Below are 27,126 nucleotides of genomic sequence, written 5' to 3'. Positions count from 1 at the left end.
AATCATGAAAAACTTACAGCACTAATCCAAAAACATTGTAGAATATCACATTTGTTAACCCATGAGAGGAATTCTTTCCAGCTTTAATACTTCTATTAGTTTTGCCATTCTTTCCAAGTTATGCCATTTAAGCAGTACTTGCTTTGCATCCATTGAATACACACCACAGATAACATGCTAAGGAGGAATATACTTCAGTAAATGTGGTCTATCTTTTGGACTTTTTTTATGGGTTGTATATATTCTAGAGTCTTTCCACACTTTAAACATTTCCTCTGCGCCCAAGATCTTGTATACAGGATGATTCAAGAGCAACTTTACACACTTTGTGGGTGTAATGTATGCATCAAAAGAAGACTAAAATATTAAATAAATTTTTGTCTAAAATTGCTTTATTTCTGGCATATGATGCATAATGTCAGTTGTGGTAGGGATTACTTCATGGGCCGGTACAAGCTTTTGCCATGTCATGTTATGCCTGCACATCAACTGATGCTGCTTTTTACAGCCTCTCTACACTGCTCAGTTGATTCTAGCATGAAATGACATTGTTTAGTTGACTTCAGTGTGATACACTGTACTGTATGCTGCTGTTGTAGTTTAGCAGCACCAGACTTTCTATATACAGTCATTCTGTTAGTATTTCACAGACAGCAGTCATTGAATATAATACAATGGCCTCAATGGCATACTCAGACAGTGAATATATGGATAGGCATCTCCTTTATTTTGCAACAGAAGGCAATGCACAAACAGCAAGATGATGATATATGGAAAAGTTTTTAAATAGAAAAGTACCAAACCATACGAATTCCACAGCTGTGTACAGGCATTTATGGGACTATGGCATTTGTAGTGTGCCACTGTTTGTTTGTCCTCAACTGGATGGGGTGGGTGTTGAGAACATGCTGGATATGCTAGATGAAGAATGGCCGTAAGTACCTGCTTTATACGTGCCACTGTAAAGGTTCCTCAACCAATGGTATGACACCAGCTCAGGAGACAGCAATTCCACCAATTTTACACACAGAAGGTACATGCTCTGACACCTGTAGACTACCCTAGATGTCAGAATTTCTGTCAGTGATTACTCATGTGTTATGCTGCTGATCCACTGTTTGGTTGTCAGGTACTATTTATGGATGAGAGCCTCTTTATCTGTGTGGATATTGTGAATGCTTCTAACATTCATATGTGACGTGTGGGAATATAAGAATCTTCACATTATTACACTATGACGATATCAACATCATTTTAAAATGAACATTTAGTGTGCTATAGTAGACAATTAGTTACTCAGAATGCATGTTATCCCACAATGCCTGACTGGTGGGGGGGTATAGACAGTTTTTGGATGATGAATTGTATGGTCTGCTTCATGATGTCCCATTTGCTACACAACCCAACTTATGGTGTATGCATGATGGTGCGCCTGCACATTTCAGTCAGGAGGAAAGGGAGTGTCACACTTTTACTTGTCCCAATAAGTGGATAGTTCATGCAGGACCAGTTGCTTGGCCCACCAGCTCTCCAGATATTAAGCCTTTAGTCATGTGCATTTGTGGCCATATCAGTGAGCTCCTGTATGATGTCTCAAATGACAATATAGCACAACTACAGCAGTGAATAAAAAAAGTCTGTGCAGCTGTGTGGAAAATTGGGTGAACAGAGCCTACAACACACTGAGAGTGGTAAGACGTTGAGCACATCACTGTATTCATCTTCATGGATATCATTTTGAAGATGTTATGAGGTAAATGTTCAGTACATAGTAATGTAGAATTTTTTGTCCCTTCATGTCATTGCTTTCAGAGAAGATTTAATTTTGTATTGTTTGTGATGCTCTACTATACTGCATATCTTGGAAATAATCTTGGAAATAAAGCAATTTCAGACAAAACTTTATTAACATTTTATTCTTATTTTTATGCATATATTATGCCCAAAAAATGTCTACAGCTACTTTTGAATCACCTTGTGTAATATATAATATAGTGCATTTCCTTCTTTCAACACCTCTGCCATACTTCTATTTTCTGTAGATGCTTTGTCATTTTTCAACTTGCTGATTCTTTTCTTCAACTCATCTATTATAAATGCAAGTAACTTGTCTCCCTTCTTTTTCCCATTACCTTGCAAAATTCTACAAGTTGTAGTGGGTCTCCTTTCCTTTGGAAGAACATCCATCTCTTTAATAATTTGCCTTAAGTGGCCACTATGCTGCCATTCTCATCTGGATTAATGTTGAATTTCATTTGAATACCACTTCTTGAGATTTCCATCCTCATAAGAATCTCCTTGATTTGTTGGGGAAAAGTGGAGTTTTGCAGTGGTTAGACATTTCAGTAAGTATTGTACACAGTAGCTCAGCTTTCAGATTTGACTTTTCCATCAGTTAGCAAACAAGTACATGTATTTGTACACACACACACACACACACACACGCACACACAAATTACTTACTTCATCATTTAATTGGATAATCATCCCCAGATCATTTAGTTATCACTGCACCACAATGAGATGAATCTTGGCTCTGGTTGACTTCAATCCTAACCTTAGCTTCCCATATTGAGAACACAAACCCCTTCCTTCATTCCCTATCAACCACCCCCATCTCATTACAACACTGTTGATGACACCTCCTTATATGCCAATATCTCCCTTGCCCACAGCTTTACAGTATTGAGCACTACCTCTACCAATATCCTTCCAGCTCCAAATCCACCACTCTATTCCTTATAGATTTGACCTATTATTTCCTGAGCTATTGCTTCTTCTCCATTGAGTGGAAGATATACATGCAAATCTGTGACATGGCCATGGGCACCACCAAGGTATCATCTTGTGCCTAACTGTTTATGGACTGTCTAGAGGAAACCATCCTAGCCATTCTGGTTCAGGTTCATCAATGATAACTTTATCATCTGGACCCAAGGCAAACACACTGTATCCAAATTCCCCTATGGTTTCAATACCTTCTCTCCCACCTATTCGTATAATTTACTAGGGCATGATAATAAAGCTATGCATCTGTATGTTTGTGTGTATGTATACCCTGTACTAGCAGGCTCTGAGGAAGGGCACTATTGGAAAGCTTTGAAACACTTCCCGTCATATATGTGGGCTTATTGGCTGCTCAGCACCTCAACTATGTGTTGGTTTTTTACTGTTACTCCTTCCATTAATATTAACATTGCAAACCTTTATTTTAAAAGCAAAATGTAATTAACATTCCAATGACATATGTTATGTGAGGTACTCACCATCACAAATACTAATATCAAACATACAGGTCTTAGGAGGAAACCCATTGCCCTGCTTTGTATCACACCAGGCTCAGAAGTGAACACAGCACAGAAATAAAAATTAAATAACATCAAAATAAATATTGAGTGATGCCTGAAAAGTAAGTGATATTAAAGTGTAAGAGTTCCTTGCAGACTGGGGGAATGGCTTTGTACGTAAAAAAACATGTATCACAGGACTGCACTGAACAGATATTTGAATGTTGTGCAGGGGCAGTCGAAAACTTCTAATTGTTGTTGTCCATAGGTCCCCTAACTCTGACTTCAGAGAATTTCTGCTCAAGCTAGGGAGGGTTCTTGATTCACTTTGTAGGAATTATCAGAAATTAGTTATATTTGGTGACTTCAATATAAATTTTGTATATGCTTGTGCAAGAAAAAGAATGTTGATAGAAACCCTAAATGCATATGATCCGGAGCAGACTGTATTTTTTCCAACTAGGGTGCATGGGAACAGTAGCATAGCCATAGACAATATTTTTAATCGTTCTTCATTACTAGATGGGCATTCTATTAGTAAAAGTGTGAATGGCCTTTCAGACCATGATGCACAAATTTTAACACTAAAAGGCTTTTGTACTCAAACAAATGTCACATATAATTACAAACTATGTAGGAAAGTTAATCCAACAGGAATAGAGAGTTTTTTCAAACCTTGTTACATCTACATCTACATCTACATCCATACTCCGCAAGCCACCTGACGGTGTGTGGGGGAGGGTACCTTGAGTACCTCTATCGGTTCTCCCTTCTATTCCAGTCTCGTATTGTTCGTGGAAAGAAGGATTGTCGGTACGCCTCTGTGTGGGCTCTAATCTCTCTGATTTTATCCTCATGGTCTCTTCGCGAGATATATGTAGGAGGGAGCAATATACTGCTTGACTCTTCGGTGAAGGTATGTTCTCGAAACTTTGACAAAAGCCCATACCGAGCTACTGAGCGTCTCTCCTGCAGAGTCTTCCACTGGAGTTTATCTATCATCTCCGTAACGCTTTCACGATTACTAAATGATCCTGTAACGAAGCGCGCTGCTCTCCGTTGGATCTTCTCTATATCTTCTATCAACCCTATCTGGTACGGATCCCACACTGCTGAGCAGTATTCAAGCAGTGGGCGAACAAGCGTACTGTAACCTACTTCCTTTGTTTTCGGATTGCATTTCCTTAGGATTCTTCCAATGAATCTCAGTCTGGCATCTGCTTTACCGACGATCAACATTATGTGATCATTCCATTTTAAATCACTCCTAATGCGTACTCCCAGATAATTTATGGTATTAACTGCTTCCAGTTGCTGACCTGCTATTTTGTAGCTAAATGATAAAGGATCTATCTTTCTGTGTATTCGCAGCACATTACACTTGTCTACATTGAGATTCAATTGCCATTCCCTGCACCATGCGTCAATTCGCTGCAGATCCTCCTGCATTTCAGTACAATTTTCCATTGTTACAACCTCTCGATACACCACAGCATCATCCGCAAAAAGCCTCAGTGAACTTCCAATGTCATCCACAAGGTCATTTATGTATATTGTGAATAGCAACGGTCCTATGACACTCCCCTGCGGCACACCTGAAATCACTCTTACTTCGGAAGACTTCTCTCCATTGAGAATGACATGCTGCGTCCTGTTATCTAGGAACTCCTCAATCCAATCACACAATTGGTCTGATAGTCCATATGCTCTTACTTTGTTCATTAAACGACTGTGAGGTACCAGATGGGTTAAACAAAAGGCTTCAAATGTTAGGCATATTTTTTGGTTTAACTAAAGTGTTTGATTGTGTTGATCACAAAATATTGCTCCAGAAGTTGGACCATTACGGAATATGGGGAGTAGCTCACAATTGGTTCACCTCTTCCTTTAGCAACAGACAGCAAAAGGTCATTATTCACAATGTTGAGAACAAGAGTGGCAGGATGTTTATAGTGCCAATAACATAGATGATAAATATAATGCTTTCCTTATTACATTTCTCATGCTCTTTGAGAGTTGCTTTCCATTAGAATGTTCTAAATGGGATACTAGCAGTAGTAATAGGCAGCCCAAGTGGCTGACTAGAGGTATAAAGATATCATGTAGAACAAAGTGGGAATTCTATCAAAATGTTAGAAGCAGTCACAGTCAAGCAACAGTAGCCCATTACAAATAGTACTGCAAGGTGCTTAAAAATGTTATTAGCAAGTCAAAGAGTATATGGTATGCAAATAGAGTAGCTAATTCACAGGTTAAAATTAAAACCATATGGTCAGTTGTGAAGGAAGTGTCTGGTCAGCAGCACAAGGTCGACTATATCAAGTCAGTTTGCAGTAAAAATATTTCTGTTACTGATAAATTAGATATATGTACGGTATTTAACATTCATTTTCTGAGCATTGCTGGTGAATTAAATAAAAAATTAGTTTCTATAGGGAATCATATAACTTTCTTGGCAAATGCCTGTTCGAGATTGATGTCTGAAATACTCATCTGCGATATAGACAAATGGAGATTGAGTCAATAATTAAATCTCTGAAGACTAGGGACTCTCATGAATATGATGGAGTGCCTAGCAGAATATTAAAGTACTGTGATGTGCATGTTATCCCCATATTTAGCCATATTTGTAATTTTTCCTTTTGTAATGGTCACTTTCCTGAATGATTAAAGCACTCAGTAGTAAAGCCACTTTATGGAAAGTGAGAAAAGGATAATTTAGTCAATTTTAGACTTGTTTCTATGCCATCACTGTTTGCTAAAGTTATTAAAAAGGCTGTGTATGTAAGGATAATTGATCATTGTATATCACACAATTTGTTATCATAAGTACAGTTCAGCCTTAGAAGTTGTTTAACATCTGAAAATGTTATATTCTTTTTTCTCTGTGAGGTACTGGATGGGTTAAACAAAAGGCTTCAAATGTTAGGCATATTTTTTGATTTAACTAAAGTGTTTGATTGTGTTGATCACAAAATATTGCTCCAGAAGTTGGACCATTACAGAATATGGGGAGTAGCTCACAATTGGTTCACCTCTTCCTTTAGCAACAGACAGCAAAAGGTCATTATTCACAATGTTGAGAATGGCTGTGATGTGGGGTCTGAGTGGGATAAAGTCAAGTGGGAAGTGCCCCAGGGATCAGTGTTGTGGCCACTAGTGTTCCTTATTTATGTAAATGATTACCCTCTAGTATTACGAGTAACTCTAAAACATTTCTGTTTACTGATGACACTAGCTTGGTAGTAAAGGATGATGTGTGCAATACTGACCCAGTTTCAAATAGTGCAGTTTATGACATAAGTTCATGGCTTTTAGAAAATAAAGAAATGCTAAATCACAGTAAGACTCTGTTTTTACAGTTTCTAACACACAATTCAACAAAACCTGATGTTTTAATTTCACAGAGTGGGCATATGATTGGTGAAACTGAACAGTTAAAATTTCTAGGTGTTCAGATAGATGGTAAACTCTCATGGAAAGCCCTTGCTCAGGATCTTGTTCAAAGACTCAGTACTGCCATTTTTATTATTCAAACGGTATCTGAACTGAGTGATTTTTCAGCAGAAAAATTATTCTACTTTGCTTATTTTTTGGGGTAACTCTTCCCATTCCAAAAGGACATTTTTGGCTCAGAAACGGGCAGTTCCACCCATAAGGGGTGTAAGTTCATGAACCACTTATCGACCCCTCTTCACAAATCCGGGTATTTTGACATTGGCCTCTCAATATTTATATATTTCTTACTGTCATTTCTTGTTAACAATATTTGCTTATCCCCAAGAATAAGCAGCTTTCACTCAGTTAACACTCGGCAGAAATCATACCTGCATTTGGATCAGACTTCCTTAACTCCTGTGCAGAAAGGTGCTTGAATTCAAAAATCTTAGCAGTAATCCATGTCCTTTTAAATCATAACTGAAGAGTTTCCTCATGGATCACCCCTTCTATTCTGTTGACGAGTTCCTTGAAAAATTAAGCTGATTCTTGTTCTATTGTTGATTGTATTTACTTAAACTTATGGATTGACTTCTTTTGGTTCATAAATATTTTATTTTTATCTGTTATTACTTCTATGTTGTAATTTCATATACTGACACTTTCCATGACCTTGGAGATTTGCTCCTCAGTTTGGTCATATGGAACTTGGTGCATGTAAAAAAAAATGGATATCACAACTTTACAATAATTTTTTTAGTCTTTGTACTCTTATAATGATGAGTCATTTATGTCACACTATCTGTGATTATACTTTATTTTTTTCTTTGTAATATCATTATATTTTTTACATTACAGAATGCAGATTTGGCTATCACAGACTTGACAATTACAGCTGAACGGGAGAGTGCTGTGGATTTTACTATGCCGTTCATGAATTTAGGTATGCGATTTATTTGTAAATAAAGTTTCACGCCAGTGATGATGTTATTTCAGATACCTTTCAGCCACTCTATGAGATACTGACACAAGTGATGAGAGAGGATCAACAGTTCTGAATTAGAGTATATGTTATCTGAATGGAAACAAAGTGGTTGGTTAGATGTGACTGACAACCTAGCAAATGAAATATTTCTAGATTTCTTATTACAAAAAGGAAAATGTATATCCAAGTAAGGGAAGTGACTAAAAATAAAAGTGACAAACAAAATTTTTTATTTTCATTTTTTTGTTGATTAATCTGTTGTTTGTGATGTTTCTGTGTAGCTGATTGCCTCAATCTGTACATCTATTTCATAGTGTTTTGCCAATGTAATTTATCATCGTATCCTGTCATTTCTTGTTTAATGGGTGTGTCAATTTAAGGCAGCACTTAGTAAAACATTGCCCTTCCACTACCTTTCTCATTCCACTATACATTGATTTTCTATGCTGTTGCAGCTCATTTGGAACATGTCTAAATTTCATCCTTAATGTAGTTGTCAGGATGACATAAGCTGTCAATACTGAACTCCACTACTACTCCACAGATATACTGCCTCATTATGGCAGTCATATGAATGAGAGTGCTATGAAAAATTTTCGCTCAACACATAGAACTCTCTTGGCAATAATCACAAGAAGATTGCAGCAAGTATCTCACTGGTATATCATGAAATAAATTTATACTGTGTTTGCTAAACACACTGTTATTTCACATACAATGATAAGTTACAATCTGGGGTACCACTAGGCCTACTGAAGTAAACATAAATATGCGTAAAGAAGAATATAACTTACAAAATTCCAAACTGAGGTAACTAAAGGTCTCAAAATAATTAAGAGAATAATAAGTTATCTACTAGAGTGGTGAAGACTTACTATACAGACAGACATTGGCTATCAGTTCGGTTACAAATACAGTTAAAGAATAAAGAATTGCTAGCAGCTTTATAACTATAAAAGGTGAAAACAGAGATATATACTCAACAATGGAAGATAAAATCAAAATAGGAGTCTTCAATCATACCAGCATTTTCATTTCAACGATATACATGACTTATAAAAATTATGTACATTAACACATTTCAGCCAAAGCCAGATTCAGATTTTTTCTGATAAGAAAATAAAAATGTGTAATGAGAAATGTACATTGAGACTGCTAGTGTTCCCCGACACCACTGAACCTTCAGGTTTGTTTGATGTTGCTAGTTTGTCCTCGCCCAAGGGGTGATTCACGGAAGGTGGAGGGTTCACGGATTTCTAGGCAGAGGGCAAATTTGGGTATTGGTTGGATGTCTCTTGCCATTTGCCTTAAAAAAAGTGAAATGTTGTCCTTCAATGAAATTACTACTCAGTAAGCCTGAGCCACTTCAGTTTTTAGGACAGGAGATAATTTTCAGAGGCAGATAATTAGTTCCTCGAGGAAGTAGCAGCTAGGTCAGAAAGAATTTCAATGAAGTTAGTCTGACTGTCAGTGGATCTAATCTTATATGTGGAGAAGGCTCTGCAGCAGGTATTCAGCACAGTGGGTGCCAACAGCTGCAAAATTGTTGTTCATAATGACACCAGTGATGCCTGTTGCCTTGGTGCGGAGACTGTAAGTCTCAATCCTTAGGCTGTATCAGTTGTATATATAACCCTGGTTGCAACTTTATTTCTTCATCTATTCTATCATGTGGTGAATTGTAGTCAGGTGCACAACATTCAGAAAGCAGTTTCTTGAGTGGTAGAATACATTTGGCATCACATGATGGAGTTTTTGGAGTATAAAAACTACCCTGTATACCACATCAGGATATAACTGTATGAGAAAACAGGGCCATGAGCAGGCCTCTTGTAATTTTTGTAAAGGAAATAAACATCATTGCAAGTTAGAAAGAGGAAATATTAATAAAAGAAGGTATTAGGAAACCACAGAATCATTTTGTATAAGGTTTTTGAATTACTTTAGCTCATTAAAATTAACATCAAACTGCAGTGAAAATTATATTCTGTCAAATAGTCTTTACACCAATGGTAGTTGTTAAAAAGTATCAGATTGGCAAAAATATTCAGAGAAAGCTTGGAAAATCATCTAAGGTACTTAAATTAATCATGCCACAGGGATGAGAAGAGATTTAAAACTGCTGTGCCTGTACTGGAAGATGCAGTTAATTAGAACAAGAGCTGGGGTCCAGTAATCTTATGCCATTGCACGAAACATATTTTCTATCAATTATCTTGAGTAGTTAATGAGACACACAACTCACAAGGGTTTTGTTTAAGATAATGCACAGATAAGAATCAGTGACCACAAGGTTACTGTAGCATCATTCAAAATTGAATGAAATTTAATGTACCAAGAAAATGATGAATAAATACTTGAGCAGTCATCAGAAAACATTTATGCAGTGGAGGGGGAATTGTGGATATGGAGTGGCAGTGTGTGTGTGCGTGGGGGGAGGGGGGGGGGGTTGGGAGGTAAGGGGCAGAGATGGTGGGAGCAAAATGTGGACAAAAAAACAGGGAGAGATGTTACACAATAGGTGTTGTTCATTACAGAGATCCTTAATCAAATAATTATGAGATTCACAATACAAAATGAGCCACAAACATATTACTTCCTACAATATATATCTTTTGCAACTTAGATTTTTATAGGTGGAGGGCATAAAGCTTGTCTTGGAGTACACACCATGTAAATGGAACAGAAAATACAGAAAATCATTATAGTACACTATGCCACTGTTTTCTAGTACACAGTGTGGGTATAAGAGGATGCTTTAATACTGGTTTTGGGGATTTGCTATGGCTTTAAGTTCTGTTGACTGTTTGCAGGGAATTTCTGATGGTGGAGGAAGTGAAATTTGTCAGTGAAGTAAGGTTACAGCTTCAAATGTCTTAAACTTTAGAATGGAAATGTATTAACAGTTAATGAATTACCACTTTTCAAGAAATGATCGAATGTATAATTGTATGTTTAGAATACACAGGAGACAGAAGTGAGGAAATGCAAAAATTTATATGCAGTGTTAGGAGAACACTTTTTTCCACAATTTCCGTAGATACGCAACAAATATTATGCCCATACCTGTGCATAATTAAGCAATGTATTCAAGTTCTTATGGACAACAGAAAGTCATCTAACCATGAACAATAAATTCAGGAAAGAAAGTTCAAGACAACATATTAATTTAGCAAAAACTTCCATCACGCTTAGTTCTCTGATCTGCTTATACTTTATGTGAAATGGAGATGATTAAGATAATATTAGATTTAATTGAAGATGCTCCCCTGATAGTTTGCTCATGCATCATCAAAGTTCCTGAAATACTTTGTTAACAACTCTGGATGGGTAGCTGTTAGGTGTGAACAGCCTTGTAAGGTTGGTAGCACAGCTGGGACACTACTACACTACTACAGAGGCACAATAAATGTTTTACAATGAGTATCACATTATTAATGGCAGACATTAATTAGTTAGTTAGTTAGTTATCTTCATGTTTCATGGTTCACTTGCATGATAAATCATTATGAAGTAGGATGAGTAATTTTACATTCATGTTTCAAATTAAGTAGTAAATATTGATACATGTTGAAAATTTATAGTGCTCAACATGTGGCCATAATTACAAATTAATCTGCAGTGTGAATGTATAATGATCTAACTTCTATCAAAAATTATATTACTGCAAATGTGGCATACTCATCATTGAAACAAAAAACTGTGACTGATGTATTGTAGAACAGCCACACTTTGTTTTCATTGATTAATATGAAATTAATGAAAAGGCCATTCCAGTTGCTTTGTTGAACTTTATTTAATCCACAACAAGTTTCAACTTCTATGTTAAGCCATTATCAAATTGTTCTGAAACTGTCATAAATATGATGATATATATGCATACATAAATGAAGATGAAAATGAAGGTGTAGATATGGACTTTTGTTAAGAAACAGAAATTTATGATGACCTAAAAAATACAAAAGAAAACACTCTTAATGAGCAGAGCACACTTAAAAGCTTGAGATTCTTGGACATCTGCCACCCTATTATTCATAATTTCTGTGATGTTACTCCACTAATTCATAATTGTATCTAGATGGTGTTTAGATGTTTCTAAACTCACTCTGTAAGCAGTCCATGACACATCCAAGCTACACTGGTATCCAAGCTGTGCTAACAACCCCTGAAGTTCCCTGTAGTTCAATTTTTGCACACTAAAAACCTAATTCTACACCTGACATGGGTGCCTGGTCCACTGCAACTGTGTTACAATTTTATTAAAAGAAATATTGCTAGTCTCTTCCTTACAAAACATACAAACTAGAATTCTCAGACATGTCAGAACATAAATCTTCATAAACTCAAAGAATAATTATAATGTAATGACTTAAAAAAGTCTTGAGACAACCATAACCTCACGATAACATTACACAAGCAAGATTTTAAATATACCAGACTTTTGCTTTGGTCATTACTTCTCCACTATAAGTTTTATAATGTATCTGTACATATGCACTGCCGGAAAAAAATTAATACACATTTTTAGAGGTTTCTATTTCACTCACACTTTATTGTTGCAATAGTGCATATGGAGTACATGAAATGATTACATTTGCAGATCAATAGCACAAATGGTGCTGAGTTACCAACTATCTACCCATGCTGAAACACCTATATTAGTATGTGGTGTAGCCTCCATGAGTGGCAATGCAGGCAATGACCTGGCATCCAGTCCATTGTACAGATGGCGAATACTGTCCTGAGGTGTGTTATTTCCTGCCTCCTCGATCTGTTTGTGTAGTTTGGTAAGAGTTGTTGGCTGATGAGTTGCATGAATCACTTCTCAACCCATCATATACCACACATGCTTGACTGGAGACAAGTCTGGAGATCATGCTGGTCTGGAAAGTTGCTGCATGGTTTTCAGAGCATTTTGAGTTTTATGCACAGTGTTTGGCTGAGTGTTATCATATTAGAACAACACACCACCTCCCTGTTGCAATAATGACAAAAGAATGGGTCTAACAACATTCTGCATGTCCCAAACAATGATTAGTGCCCCCTCCAGAAACACCAAAGGTGTAGTTCATTGCACCCCAAAACATAAGGCCCAGGATGGGACCAGTTGTCTTGGATGAATGCACTCTGTGTGTGAGCATTCACCAGGTTTACGTCATATGCACAAATAACTATCACTTTTATGCAGGCAGAATCTGCTTTTATTGCTGAAAACCATGCCATGCTATTCCATCTTCCAAATGATTCTCTGACAGCACCAGTCAAGCCATGCACATCAACACTGTTGCGTGAGCAGTAGATGTGCTAGAGATGAATGTTCCTGTTGTCCAACTTCTAATAATTGGTTTTCAACTGTCCATATTGACACATCTGGTCTCAAAAGCCCTCTTATCTGTTCTATGATAGCTTTATGATCTGCTACTGCTGTCCCTACAGTATGACGATCCCGGGAAACATGTCTGTGCTGCGGGGATATCCAGAACATCATCTATGGCTGTGAGAATGTTCACATAACCACTGATAAAAGAATCGCTGTGCAACTGATACAGCACATCCAACTTGTGTAGCAGTTGTATAAAAGGATCATCCTGCTTCTTGGAAGGCTACAATTTGATCCCTTTCAAACTTGCTCAGCTGGCCATAGGAAGCATGAGTGCATCTCTGTGACACTGTTGTCTGCTTGCTTCACATATTTGCACCACAGTGGCCCTTCTGGCTGTGAGCATTCCCTATTGAAGGGTGGACACAGATACCACTACACTATCTGTTTGCAGACAATGCTGAAATCATTATTAGTACATCTGCTACCCCCATGTGGCATATGCCATAATTGGATTAAAATCAATGTCGTCCTTCTAGGTGTACTAATTTTTTTCCAGCAGTATACATATGTAAGCCTCATTTCATTGTCTTCAGTTATGTAGATGTATAGTTATGTACATGTATGGTTATGTACATGCGTGTATCAATCATAATTATGGCAGTTTCGGAACCAGTTGACATTGGCTTAACATAAAAGACAAAGCTGGTAGTAGACAAAATAGAGTTCTAAAGAGCACCTGGAGTGTCCTTTTCTCTAAACAAATAAACAGTCATGCAGCACATGGAGAAACTTCCAGTATGAAATTATTCTTCCAAATTTAACATAAGGATCCATTGTCATATAATTTATATTTTTATTAGCTTCTTGCATCATTACAGGAAAAATGATGTTGGGACTAGCATAGGTGAAGTGGTCATGGAGCTTAAAGAATTACAGTAAGAATGTAAATATGTGGAAATCAAGTTAATTATTCAATAATACCAGGAAGAGTCTGAAAAAGTGATGTGTATTTGCAATTTATTTGACCCATAAATTTTTTTTTTTTTTTTTTTTTTTTTTTTTTTTTAGAAATATGAGTTAATTTTAGCTCTTCTGAGAATGTAAGAGCATGTTTAACCATGCTCTCTCTATTAATAAAATATGAGTTGCTTCTCCAGTTGAGACTAGTGTCAGGATTTTAAATGTTTTTTGTTTCAATAATCTATAACCCATAAACAACTTCTACAATATACAGAATGAATGAAGAATTTAATTTACAGTAGGCTTACTTAATTTTTTTTGGTTTCTCTAAATACAAATACTTTTTCCAGGTATTGCTATCCTGTACAAGAAACCAATGAAGGCTGCACCAAAGCTATTTTCATTTATGGATCCTTTCTCCAAGGATGTTTGGATTGTAATGTTTGCAGCTTACATAGGAGTATCTCTTATGCTCTTTGTAATGGGCAGGTAAAATTTTTTTTGTAAATTACTAATGTGGTCTGCTTATTTTTGTATCATAGAGTTACATTTTTTTGATTCTTCATAACTGTTAAAGCTAAATAATTGTTATCCTAAATGCACTTAGTTAGCAATGTGCCAATAGAAATAAAACCTCTTAATAACTATGTGGTAAGTTTTTATTTGGTCCTGTTGCTTCACATTTATTTCAAAGCAGATACTTGTATTTATAAAGTTGATTCAGAATCATACAGTGTTGTGTTACAGTTAAGGAGAACATTAGAGTATACTTATATTCAAACATTTTGCATATTACTGGTGTGAATATTTACATATAATGCTGAGACATGAAGCACATTGCATACATTATTATGTACATAATGTGTAAATTATATATGAGGAACCTTTTAACCAACAATTTTTTACAACTTGGTATGAGAACTTTATGTCACTTAAATCTGAATTCTCATACCGCTTTATGGTGTACTATGCTTTTTCTTAAACCCCTCTGCAGGTTAATAGATGTCTATAAATTCTAAAATGATGCAACTTCATACTGTTATGCATTTCTCATATATATTTTTCTCCACATATTGTGAAGATTAAACTGTAAATAGAACTAAGCTTATTTACAATCTGAATATACAGATGCTGAGTTATCAAAAGGCATTTAAACACTGATACACTGATACCTGTGTTAGCTTTCTGTTCATTGTTTTTTTCATACATGATTGCATACATTTACAGGGCAGACATATTTGCCTGCTCTGACATCAAGAAATTAAAACTAATCAAACCATGTTCTTCATGCTCATCCAATCCTTCTTCTACCCTTGTGTCTATACTCATAGATTTTCATTGGTATTTGGCTTTGATTCATAAGTAGCAGATGGTCATACCATTCCTTTCTATACTATTGGGACTTCTCTATTATACATAGAATACAGCACTCTTTTCTTAATTTACTGTTCCTCTTATGATCTTCTAATATGTATCCTGCTACAGGTATCATTTCTGCCACTTCACTTCTCTTTAGCTGTTTGTTTGTTAATATCCTTACTTTGGATCCAGAGGTATAAAAGAACATCCATAGTATTATAAATTTTAACTACTGTTTCTTTCCTGGTTTTATGCAGGAGTAGTCTCTTAATCATAAACAACATTTGTAAATGTTGTAAAAAAGTTCTTGTACAATGTAAATACTTATTGCCTGAAGCCTGGAGGAGACCACCCACCACAAATCAGAAGCAGTGAGTTGTTGATAAGTGTGCACCTAATGACAACTCAATTCTTCTGCTTTTCGGCGAATGGTCTCCTTTAACCAAAAAGTACCAACATGTGTAAGTATCTTGGAAGTTTAATTTTCAAGATCAGTGTCATAAACAAAAGAGTTATCACAGCCCAGGTAACTGAATATATGGATTTGTTCCACTATTCTGTTCTTCATTATGATTTTAGTTTTAAGGTGTTACTTTCTACAAAATGTCATATCTTTGTTTCTCTTTGTGGATATGGTTAACTTATATTGCTTTGCTACTACATGTAAGGATAGTACAGTGTGTTGTACCTGAATTCCATATCTGCCAGCATAACATGGCCATCTGCAAAAAGAAATGAGGTAAATACTTCACATCTCAGTGGGCAGGAATATTCCACATTCTTTTGCCTTTTATTGACAGTGGCATTTATATATATGTTGGATAATGTGGCAATAAAAGACACCCTAGTCTAATTCCTTGTATGATTCTTCTCATTCCTGTAACAGTGATTGGGCCAACGCATATCTTTATCTTCTCATCTGTATAAGTAATCTGAACTGACCTTAATAAACGCTAAAAAATGCGAAACTCTCCTAAAATTTCACACAACTTACATCTCACCATGTAGTTGAAGTTCTTTTCATAATCCACAAAAGTTATTTTGGAAGATTACTTTTTTTGCACTTTTCTATTATCTGGTTTATAGAGAAAACACAATGGAAATTTGAAAAACTTCATGGTCTGTGAAGAAGAGGAGAAGAGGGTGTGGGAACAGGATATATGAATTTACAGTCGCGGAGCAGGGGTAGAGGTGGGTAAGGGACGGGTGTCAGTAGAAATTTGTTCTAGCAAGGCATCCTTCAATCTGGCATCAGCCAGCACTAAACTCTGCATCACACCCATCTCCATCCCTGTTCCATGAATCTTAACTTCATTCTGTTATAACATCAAGTTTAACACATATATTTCAGAACGACACAACACATATAAGTCACAGAGTAAGTTGACAAGCAAGACATGTGTACACGTTAGCATTCGAATGAGCACTGAGTCCCAGTCTAGCGGCCGCTGCTCGGCTGGCTGCTTAGGTGGTGCAGCTGCTGCATGGCTGGCAGACAGCGCCGCACGTAGAGGACGCGCGTAATTGCGCGGTGGCTCTTTGAATGATCGGCGAGTCACAACACTTTTCCCCCCTTTGAAATTGTTGCACTGGTCTTGATGGAGGTGTCCTGGAGATGGCTAATGTCCATAGGTGTTGTTTGACTTGCCGAAAAGTCTCGAGGAGGAGGCTTCCCGTACGGACGGAAGTGGCCCCAATGATAACGGGTCGAGATGACAGGAGACGTAGGGGTCGAATCTGCTGGGGCCCCATGCACCAATCTGCCCATTGCAGCAAGTCCAGTTGATATGACAGGAGACATGGACGATGTGTCAGCATCCGTTGGAGGAGGAGGTGAGTAGATTTGATCTGACAGAGGATGGTCATCCAGTTCCTGCATGGGCACGTCTCCTGGTGGCGTCCGTTCTTGTGCTGGCATCGCGATGATGGCGAGAGGGCTGCGTTGTGAGTATTGAGAGATGCCAAGATCCTGAGTGTCAGGTAGAGCCAAAGGTGGAGTAGCGGCATTCGGAACAGGTGTTGCTGGCACACGAGGCCGAGGCTGGTCCGAATGACGCACTGCAACACCCGTGTCCATCTGGATTTCATACAGGTGTCTGCCGCGGTGTCTTAAGATGCAGCCCGGGCTCCAGTTTGGCCGCCTGCCATATCCCTGTACCCAGATGAGGTCGTCGGTGGTGAACCGGCCAAGTGAAGGCACTCGCGGCCGTGAGGTGGAAGGCCACAGAAGATGAAGTAGCGTGCGGGGCTGTCGGCCATGTAAGAGCTCAGCAGGGCTGTGGTCGCCCATGGGGGTGAAACGGTAAGATGCCAGAAACTGGAGAAGTGCATCATCAGCAGCAGAAGAAGTCAGAAGTTTCTGCATCTGAGCCTTAAATGTGCAGACCAGTCGTTCAGCCTCACCGTTGGATTGTGGATGGAACGGCGGGGCCGTGACATGCATAACGCTGTGACGAGCACAAAAAACCGCAAATTCAGAAGAGGCAAATTGTGTAACAAGAGTAGAGGGGAGGCCTTCCAAAGAAAAAATGCGGGCGAGAGCACTGGTGGTTGCCGCAGTGGTAGGCGACGTGCAGCAGACAATGGAAGGAAAGTTAGAGTAGGTGTCAATTACGAGGAGCCAATAAGTACCTAAAAAGGGTCCCGCAAAGTCAGCATGAATGCACTCCCAGGGCTTCTTAGGCGAAGGCCACGGTGACAAAGATGACTTCGGGGCAGCGGCCTGTGATGCACAAGGGCCGCAGGCAGTGACCATGTGTGCTATTTCAGAGTCGATGCCAGGCCAGTACACATGATGGCGCACCAGAGATTTTGTGCGAGACACACCCCAGTGCCCTTGGTGAAGGAGGCGCAAGACTGAAGCACACAAAGACGCAGGTACCACAACACATGGCGAAGCATTGTCAACGGAGAGGAGGATAACACCATCCCTAGCCGTGAGGCGGTAGAGCAAAGCATAGCAGTTCCGCAACGGATCAGAAGTCTTAGCGGACAGGCGATCTGGCCAACCCTTCTAAATACAGCATAAAACCCGGGAGAGGGTAGGGTCAGAACCTGTAGCAGCCACCAGCCTGTCCCCAGTGATGGAGAACCCGTCCACAACCCCGTGCTCTCCAACATCCAGGTGGAAACACAAAAGTTCGTCCCTATCAAATGCCTGATCAGGACCCATTGGAAGGTGAGACAGAGCATCAGCATTTGCATGTTGAGCCATTGGCTGGAAATGAATCTCATAATTGAAACGAGACAAGTAAAGAGCCCAACGCTGGAGGCGGTGTGCAGCCTTGTCGGGAAGTGACTTTGATGGATGAAACAAGGAAACAAGTGGTTTGTGATCCGTAACAAGATGAAATTTTGAGCCATAGAGAAAAACACCAAATTTATGAAGAGCATAAATAATGGCCAAAGCTTCTTTCTCAATTTGAGAATACTTTTGTTGGGCATCCGTGAGCGTTTTGGAGGCATAAGCAATGGGTTGTTCCAAACCGTCAGAAAAACGGTGCGCAAGGACTGCACCGACCCCGTATTGAGAGGCGTTTGTGGCAAGAACAAGATAATGGCCAGGTTGATAAGTAGCCAGGCACGGGGCCTGTTTCAGCATAGTCTTCAATTTCTGGAAAGCCACTTCACATGACGCGGACCAGTGAAAAGGCATGAAAAGGCACGTTTTTACGCAACAGGCGATGCAACGGCTGAACCACTGAAGCCGCAGGTGGTAAAAACTTGTGATAGTATGCTATTTTCCCCAAGAAGGCCTGCAGTTCCTTAACAGATGTAGGGCGAGGAAGGGCATTGATCACAGCGACAGTTTGCTGAAGCAGATGAATACCATCCCGAGAGAGTTGAAACCCCAAGTACGTGATAGATGCCTGAAAAAATTGTGATTCCTGAAGATTACACTTAAGACCGGCAGTCTGTAAGACATGAAAAAGTGTGCGGAGATTCTGAAGATGTTCTTCATTGGTGGAGCCAGTGACAACAATGTCGTCCATGTAATTGATACACCCAGAGACAGGGAGCAATAATTGTTCCAAGAATTGCTGAAAGAGAGCAGGGGCGCTAGCAACCCCGAATGGCAAGCGTTGGTATTGATAGAGGGCGAAAGGCGTGTTAAGGACCAGAAACTGCCGGGAAGCAGCGTCGAGAGGAAGTTGATGATAAGCTTCGGACAGGTCAATTTTAGAAAAATACTGGCCTCCAGCAAGTTTAGTGAACAGTTCTTCAGGACGGGGCATAGGGTAAGTGTCAATGAGGCACTGAGCATTTACAGTAGCTTTGAAATCGCCACAGAGATGAATATCACCATTTGGCTTAGCAATGACAACAACAGGAGAGGACCACTTACTGGAAGTGACAGGAAGCAAGACCCCTGAAGTAGTGAGATGATCCAACTCCCATTTTACCTGATCACAAAGGGCCACGGGAATGGGTCGAGCCCGAAAAAACTTAGGCCGAGCAGTGGGTTTGAGCGTGATATGAGCTTCAAAGTTGTTTGCACGGCCTAACCCAGGAGAAAAAAAGGACAAAAATATCGTCGACAAGGAATCCAGTTGAGTATAAGGAATAGCATCAGAGACAATATTGACAGAGTCATCTGTGGAGAACCCAAAAACGCGAAAGGCATCGAAACCAAAAAGATTTTCTGCATTGCTCTGGTCGACCACAAATATGGGAACAGTGTGAATGACGGATTTGTAAGATACCTCAGTATTAAACTGTCCCAAGAGAGAAATCCTCTTTTTTTTTGTACATCCGTAATTGCCGAGTGACACGTGACAGGAGTGGAGAACCCAACTGAAGATACGTCTGAGAATTAATTATAGTGGCAGCAGAACCGGTATCCACTTGCATGCGAACATCTCGACCAAGGATTTGGACAGTGAGGAATAACTTCCCTGAAAGGGAAGAAGTGCAATTGACAGACAACACAGAATCAGAATCAGCGTCATGTTCATGAACATCATGTATGCGGTCATATTTACAAACGGAAGACACATGACCTTTCTTTTTGCAATTGTGACACACAGCCCAACGTTGGGGACAATCCTCGCGTCAATGTTTCGTAAAACGCCGCGGACATGAAGGAAGTTGCCAGGGGTTTTGCTGCAGTTTCTTAGTGGGTTGTTTATGGCTAGGCCAAGGCTGCACGTGAGAGCGCACTGCGGCCATGTCGGCCGGTGGGGATGCGACGCACGCGCCGTCAACAGTGCACAGAAGTTGTATTTCCCCGACATCACCCCACGCCTCTATTTGTGCCCCAGCAGCGCGAGACATTTCTAAAGACTGCGCAATGGAGAGAACTTCATCTAGAGTCGGATTCGCCAACTGAGGGGCACGTCACCGAACTTCTTTGTCGGGCGACGACCGGATAATAGCATCCCATACCACGGAATCGGCATAGGATTCTTTGTGAACGTCAGTAACAAATTGACACTTTCGACTGAGGCCGTGAAGTTCAGCAGCCCAAACGCGATAGGATTGATGTGACTGTTTTTGACAATGATAAAAGGCAACACGAGAGACTACCACATGTGTTTGATTTTGAAAATAGACATACAGAAGTGAGCACATTTCAGCAAAGGACAAAGACGCAGGATCCTTCAAAGGAGCCAATTGCGACAACAACCGATACATTTGAGGTGAAATCCAGGAAAGGAACAGACTTACATGGTTGTTTATCCATGACATGAAATGCCAAGAAGTAACGTCAAAGACGTTTTTCATAATCAGACCAGTCTTCCGCCATCTCGTTGTAAGGAGGAAAAGGAGGTACAGACAACGACAAGAAATGCCCCGCATTGACGACGAAATCGCGAATCGCCGCTGTTAGAAGCATTTGCTGTTCAAGGAGATTTTGCAATAGTTGCTCAACAGTAGCCATGGAACCCTGTGGGTCAACGGTGAAAAGGAAAAATCCACTACCTCGTCGCCAATTGTTATAATGTCAAGTTTAACACATATATTTCAGAATGACACAACACAGATAAGTCACAGAGTAAGTTGACAAGCAAGACATGTGTACATGTTAGCATTCAAATGAGCACTAATTCCCAGTCTAGCGGCCGCTGCTAAGCTGGCCGCTTAGGTGGCGCAGCTGCTGCATGGCTGGCAAACAGCGCCACACGTAGAGGACGCGCGTAATTGCGCGGCGGCTCTTTGAATGATCGGCAGTCACAACACACTCACCTTGTACTCACACCCTCTTCCCTGCAGTCTCTCTATCTTCTGTTTTATCTCCTTTTCTCAGACAACTGCTCCGCCTCATCATGCACCACATACAACTTGCCAGAACCAACTCACTGGTACTGTATTTGTATTCTGTGCATGTGTTGCCTCTCTCTCCCAAATATCAGCCATCCTTTTCCAACACTCCCTTCCACACCATACCTATATTTCTGCCTTTTCCAATTCATCTGACACAACCACATCCTGTTTATGTGACGTTTAACAGCTCACTGTCTCAGCTATTTGGTGAGTTCATCCTGTTACTCCTTAAATTGTGTACAGTCCATCAGGGTTTCTGTTGTCATATTTCTGAGCTTAATTTATAGGGGATATTGTTAATGTACAGTTTGTACCCAAGCAAATTATTACACTAACATTCCTATATGTTTCCTATAAGACTTTTCTATCGAAATTGGTAATAATGTTGTCAATGACTAATTATAAGTAGACACTCTTGTAGGTATAGATATTGTTACTTACATTTTATTCTGCAAAATTGGGACCAAATTAACGAGAAGTCTCCATGGTCATGGAATGAGTCAATACATGAAATTATAGCACGATATTAGAAGCAGATAAAATGAAATATAAAAAAACATATTCAGGTGACAAGTCGTAAGTTTAAATAAAGAAAATCAACAATGTAACACTGGAATTTGCTTCATTTTTTAGCTCTTCCAGGAGCTCCTCGACACAATAGAAGGAGTGAGCCATGAGGAAACTCTTCAGTTTAGACTTAAAAGAGTTTGGGCTATTGCTAAGATTTTTGAGTTCTTGTGGTAGCTTATTGAAAATGGATGCAGCAGAATACTGCACTCCTTTCTGCACAAGAGTCAAGGAAGTGCATTCCACATGCAGATTGGATTTCTGCCTAGTATTAACTGAGTGAAAGCTGCTAACTCTTGGGAATAGGCTAATATTGCTAACAACAAATGACATTAAAGATAATATATACTGTGAGGGCAATGTCAGAATTCCCAGATTATTGAATAGGGGTCGACAAGAGGTTCTCGAACTTACACCACATATAGCTAGAACAGCCCATTTTTGAGCCAAAAATACCCTTTTTGAATCAGAAGAATTACCCCTAACAGTAATACCATACGACATAAGCGTATGAAAATATGTGAAGTAGACTACTTTTCGTGTTGAAGTGTCACTTATTTCAGATACAGTTCTAATGGTAAATAAAGCAGCATTTATTTTCTGAACAAGATCCTGGACATGGGCTTTCCACAACAGCTTACTATCTATCCAAACGCCTAGGAACTTGAACTGTTCTGTCTCGCTTATAATATGCCCATTCCGTCTGATCAAAATATTGGTTCTTGTTGAATTGTGAGTTAGAAACTGTAAAAACTGAGTCTTACTGTGATTTAGCATCAAATTATTTTCCACAAGCCACGAACTTATTTCATGAACTACATTATTTGATACTGTTTCAATATTACACACAAGATCCTTCACTACCAAGCTGGTGTCATCAGCAGAGAGAAATATTTTTGAATCACCTGTAATACTAGAAGCCATATCATTTATATAAATAAGAAACAGTAGTGGCCCCAGAACCGACCCTTGGGGAACGCCCCACTTAACAGTGCCCCATTGAGACTGAACATTGCTACCACTCTCAATATTGCGGAGAATTACCTTCTGCTTTCTGCTCTTAAAGTAAGAGGCGAACCAATTGTAAGCTACTCCCCTTACTCCATAATGGTCCAACTTCTGCAGTAATATTTTGTGGTCAACCCAGTCAAAAGCAATCATTAAATCAAAGAAAACACCTAGCGTTCACAACCTTTCATTTAATCCGTCCAAAACCTCACAGAGAAAAGAGAATATAGCATTTTCAGTTGTTAAACTATTTCTAAAACCAAACTGAACATTTGACAGCAAATTATGTGAATTTAAATGCTCCAGTAACCTTGTATATACAACCTTCTCGATAACTTTAGCAAACACCGATGGCATAGAAATAGGTCTAAAATTGTCAACATTATCAATGTCTCCCTTTTTATAAAGTGGCTTCACTACCGAGTACTTTAATCGGTCAGGAAACCGACCACTCCTAAAGGAAAAATTACAGATATGGCTAAGAACTGGGCTAACATACATAGAACAATACTTCAGTATTCTGCTAGATATCCCATCATATCCATGAGAGTTCTTGGTCTTTAGTGATTTAATTATTAACTCAATCTCCCTCTTATCAGTATCATGGAGGAGCATTTCAGGTAACAGTCTCGGAACACTTTTTTCTAAGAGCGCTATATGATTCCCTGTTGGGACTAGGTTTCTATTTAGTTCACCTGCTATATTCAGAAAGTGATTATTAAATACTGTACATATATGTGACTTATCAGTAACACGGACATTCCCACTACGCACTGATTCTATATCCTCAACCTGTCTCTGCAGACCAGCCACTTCCTGTACGACTGACCATATGGTTTTTAATTTTATCCTGAGACTTAGATATTCTATCTGTATACCACGTACTTTTTGCCTTCCTAATAAAATTTTTAAGCACCTTACAATAATGTTTGTAATGGGCTGCTGCATTTAGATTTCGACTGTTTCTAACGTTTTGATATAATTGCCACTTTGTTCTACAAGATATTCTTATCCCTCTAGTCAGCCACACAGGCTGCCTGTTTGTGCTAGTACCCTGTTTTGAAAGTTCTAACAGAAAGCAACTTTCAAAGAGCACAAGAAAAGTCTTGAGAAAAGCATTATATTTATCATCTACTGTATCAGCGCTATAAACATCTTGCCACTCTTGTTCCTTGATAAGGTTTACAAAGGTCTCTACAGCAACTGGATCAGCTTTCCTAAACAGTTGATAACTATATTTAACACGTGTTGCAGCACAAAAATCTTTTAGAGTTAAAATTTGTGCATCATGATCTGAAAGAACATTCACCTTTTTGCTAACAGAATGCCCTTCTAGTAATGAGGAATGAACAAAAATGTTGTCTATGTTTGTTCTACTGTTCCCTTGCACTCTCGTTGGAAAGAATACGGTTTGCATAAGATTATATGAATTAAGGAGGTCTACCAGCATCCTCTTCCTTGCATAATCACTTATACAATTAATATTGAAGTCACCACATATAACTCAAATCAGTTTGCTATCACAGTTTTCTGTTGTGAATTTTAATTATTTCTGAGAGAGGTGCAAACCTTCCTGTTAGGTGATCTATACACACTGAACACTAAAAAATAAGTCATATTACATCATGTCATAAATTTCAAAATATTTTACTTTGGCTGTGTTAAGCTTTATATTTTGTAACTTGGATTTAAAATTGTTTTACTCTATGGAGGAATTCCAATATCATTGCATTTTAAAATAAGTATGTAGGTGTTCCAGAGATATGGTACATGATTGAAAGTCTGTGCTCACACTTCCTACTTCTTGTCAGTGATGTGAACCATGTAACTAATAGCATTTAAGTTTTCATTTTTCTTCAGATCTTTATTTATTTATTGGCTGTCTTATCAATGATAGCATGCTGTGCTACAAGTTTTGAACAAGTTGTGTGTATTAGTTTTCTTATGCACAAATTGAATATTCTATAAAGTAGACTACAAGAATTCAACATATGAGAGAAACTTAGATATAGCAAATATAGAGCAAACAAATGTGTGATATTGTGTATTGTAATTTATATACCCATGAATACACTCACAGAGTAGAAATAGTGACACTGTAAATATGACCGCTGTAAGGATTGTTTAAATGACTTTACTGCTTTTATATTTCACAGGCATTTTATTAACAAGTTTCAGTACTATACTTAATGGACCATTCTGACACATTCTGTTATTTGTACAGCTAGTAAGAAAATTCTGCACGGTCTGGTGTTATGGTCAAGAACATCATAGTTCCTCTGAAAAAATTTGTCATTAACTATTGCATTTATTTGAAAAAATAAAATGGTTTTTCTTATATAAATACAACAGAGTGAAAGTATGTTAAGTGCTGTAAAGATATGTGTGCATGATATTTTACTTCCTTTTATTTATTGTCATAAGTGTCTTCTTTTTAATTTTAACTATATAGAGTGCTGCTGGTGAGTTTTCTCAGAACTGGACTCCATAGTATAGATGCGACTTAATATAAGCATAGTAAGCATTATCAACAGTTTCCATGTTGGTGCATAATTTCAAGGGTCTTTGAACATAACACCCTTTACTTACCATACCATTAACAAACACAATCAGTATGTTCAATCTGTTTCACATTGTCTTGCAGCAAAATAACAAGGAATTTTGTTACAGGGCTACTTTGTACTCACCCATCCTTAAGGAAAATTCTGTGTTTGTGTAGATTCTTATTTTGCTGGGTAATAAAATTCATTGTAACAGTACTACTGTTATTTACAATTAACTGATTTGTCATCTGCTAGAATTATAAATATTTGCAGAAGGCTTACTACTGAGTTGTAATATGATACAGATTATACTCAAATCAGTTTTTTTTATGAAGCAGAGTGAATAGATGTTTTTGAATGTTTGGGGAAACAGATCAGTCATAGAGCTGACATTCCACTTAATGCCAATGGTATTGGAATTCCTCCATTGAGTAAAACCATTTTAAATCCCAGTTACAAAAAATAGTTGTTATGGTATTCAGACGAAGGCTTTGGGCTGTCCTGCCTAGTAAATCCTCCAAAGTTTTATTCAACAATGATGCAATTGCCCTATGTCTGTTCATATAATCATTATAATGCTGATAAAGAACTGAACCAATAGCAAACTATAAAGTTGTTGAGGCTTTCATGGTCATTTCTAGATGTATTGCATGTTGGCTCATCATTTGAGATCTTCAGCTGCCATCATCAATGGATGGTGGACCTTTGACAATGCCAGCCACTCTTCCTAGCAAGAGATCAGAAAAATTATTAAACAAATGTTGGCCAAAGACCCTGAAATGAAAGCTAATGGGAAATACATTAGTAGCAAATTATTGTCTTAGCGTGGGTGCATACTATTGCCTAAAATGTTTTCATAAGCTATTGTGTTCATATTGACATCAACAAAAACTTGTAATCACAGCTCTAACCTGGAAAAATGGCCTAGGTAAGCATCACATTTGCAAGGCATTTACAAGGTTCACAATTGCCCATATGAGTGCCACATCATGCTGTATATTGTATATCAGTTCTCAATAGAACTTTCTTTCACTGTTCTACAGATCACAAATAGAATTACTAATTAAAAAAAGCAGTACATTTGTTCTTTTGATAGTAGCTTATGCTTGACTGCATGATGATTAAAACTGAGTCTTATCACCTCTTGACAGATTTTCCCCCTTACTCAACTCTGTACTTGTGCAGCAACATAAATTTTTTCGAATATGGTACTTGACAAGTATGTCTGACAATTAGCTCATGGAGTATATGTTACATCTCTACAATGCCTATGTTTTAATTTCTTAGGCCTTTAAGAGTGATGACCTTTCTTGATGTTACCAGTACACAATAACAGCTCTTCAGGTATTTTCCTGGCAAGAAATGCATCTGTAGTTATGTTTCAGATTTTTA

General features: G+C 38.4%; 1 protein-coding gene across 3 annotated transcripts in view; it reads left to right on the top strand.

Annotated features, from left to right (window-relative positions):
* LOC126470105 (glutamate receptor ionotropic, kainate 2-like) overlaps window positions 1-27,126 on the top strand; it is a 522,028-nt gene that overhangs the window by 405,068 nt on the left and 89,834 nt on the right. For all 3 annotated transcript variants that reach the window (XM_050097682.1, XM_050097680.1, XM_050097681.1), the window contains exons 11-12: window positions 7,584-7,668; window positions 14,344-14,482. In XM_050097682.1, coding sequence (XP_049953639.1) covers window positions 7,584-7,668; window positions 14,344-14,482 — 224 coding nt within the window. The remainder of the gene's footprint in view (window positions 1-7,583; window positions 7,669-14,343; window positions 14,483-27,126) is intronic.

This window comes from Schistocerca serialis, chromosome 3 (assembly GCF_023864345.2).
Source record: "Schistocerca serialis cubense isolate TAMUIC-IGC-003099 chromosome 3, iqSchSeri2.2, whole genome shotgun sequence".
Classification (NCBI taxonomy): Eukaryota; Metazoa; Arthropoda; class Insecta; order Orthoptera; family Acrididae; genus Schistocerca; species Schistocerca serialis.
The sequence above is the reverse complement of the archived record's forward strand: the minus strand, read 5'-3'. Positions and strand labels throughout refer to the sequence as shown.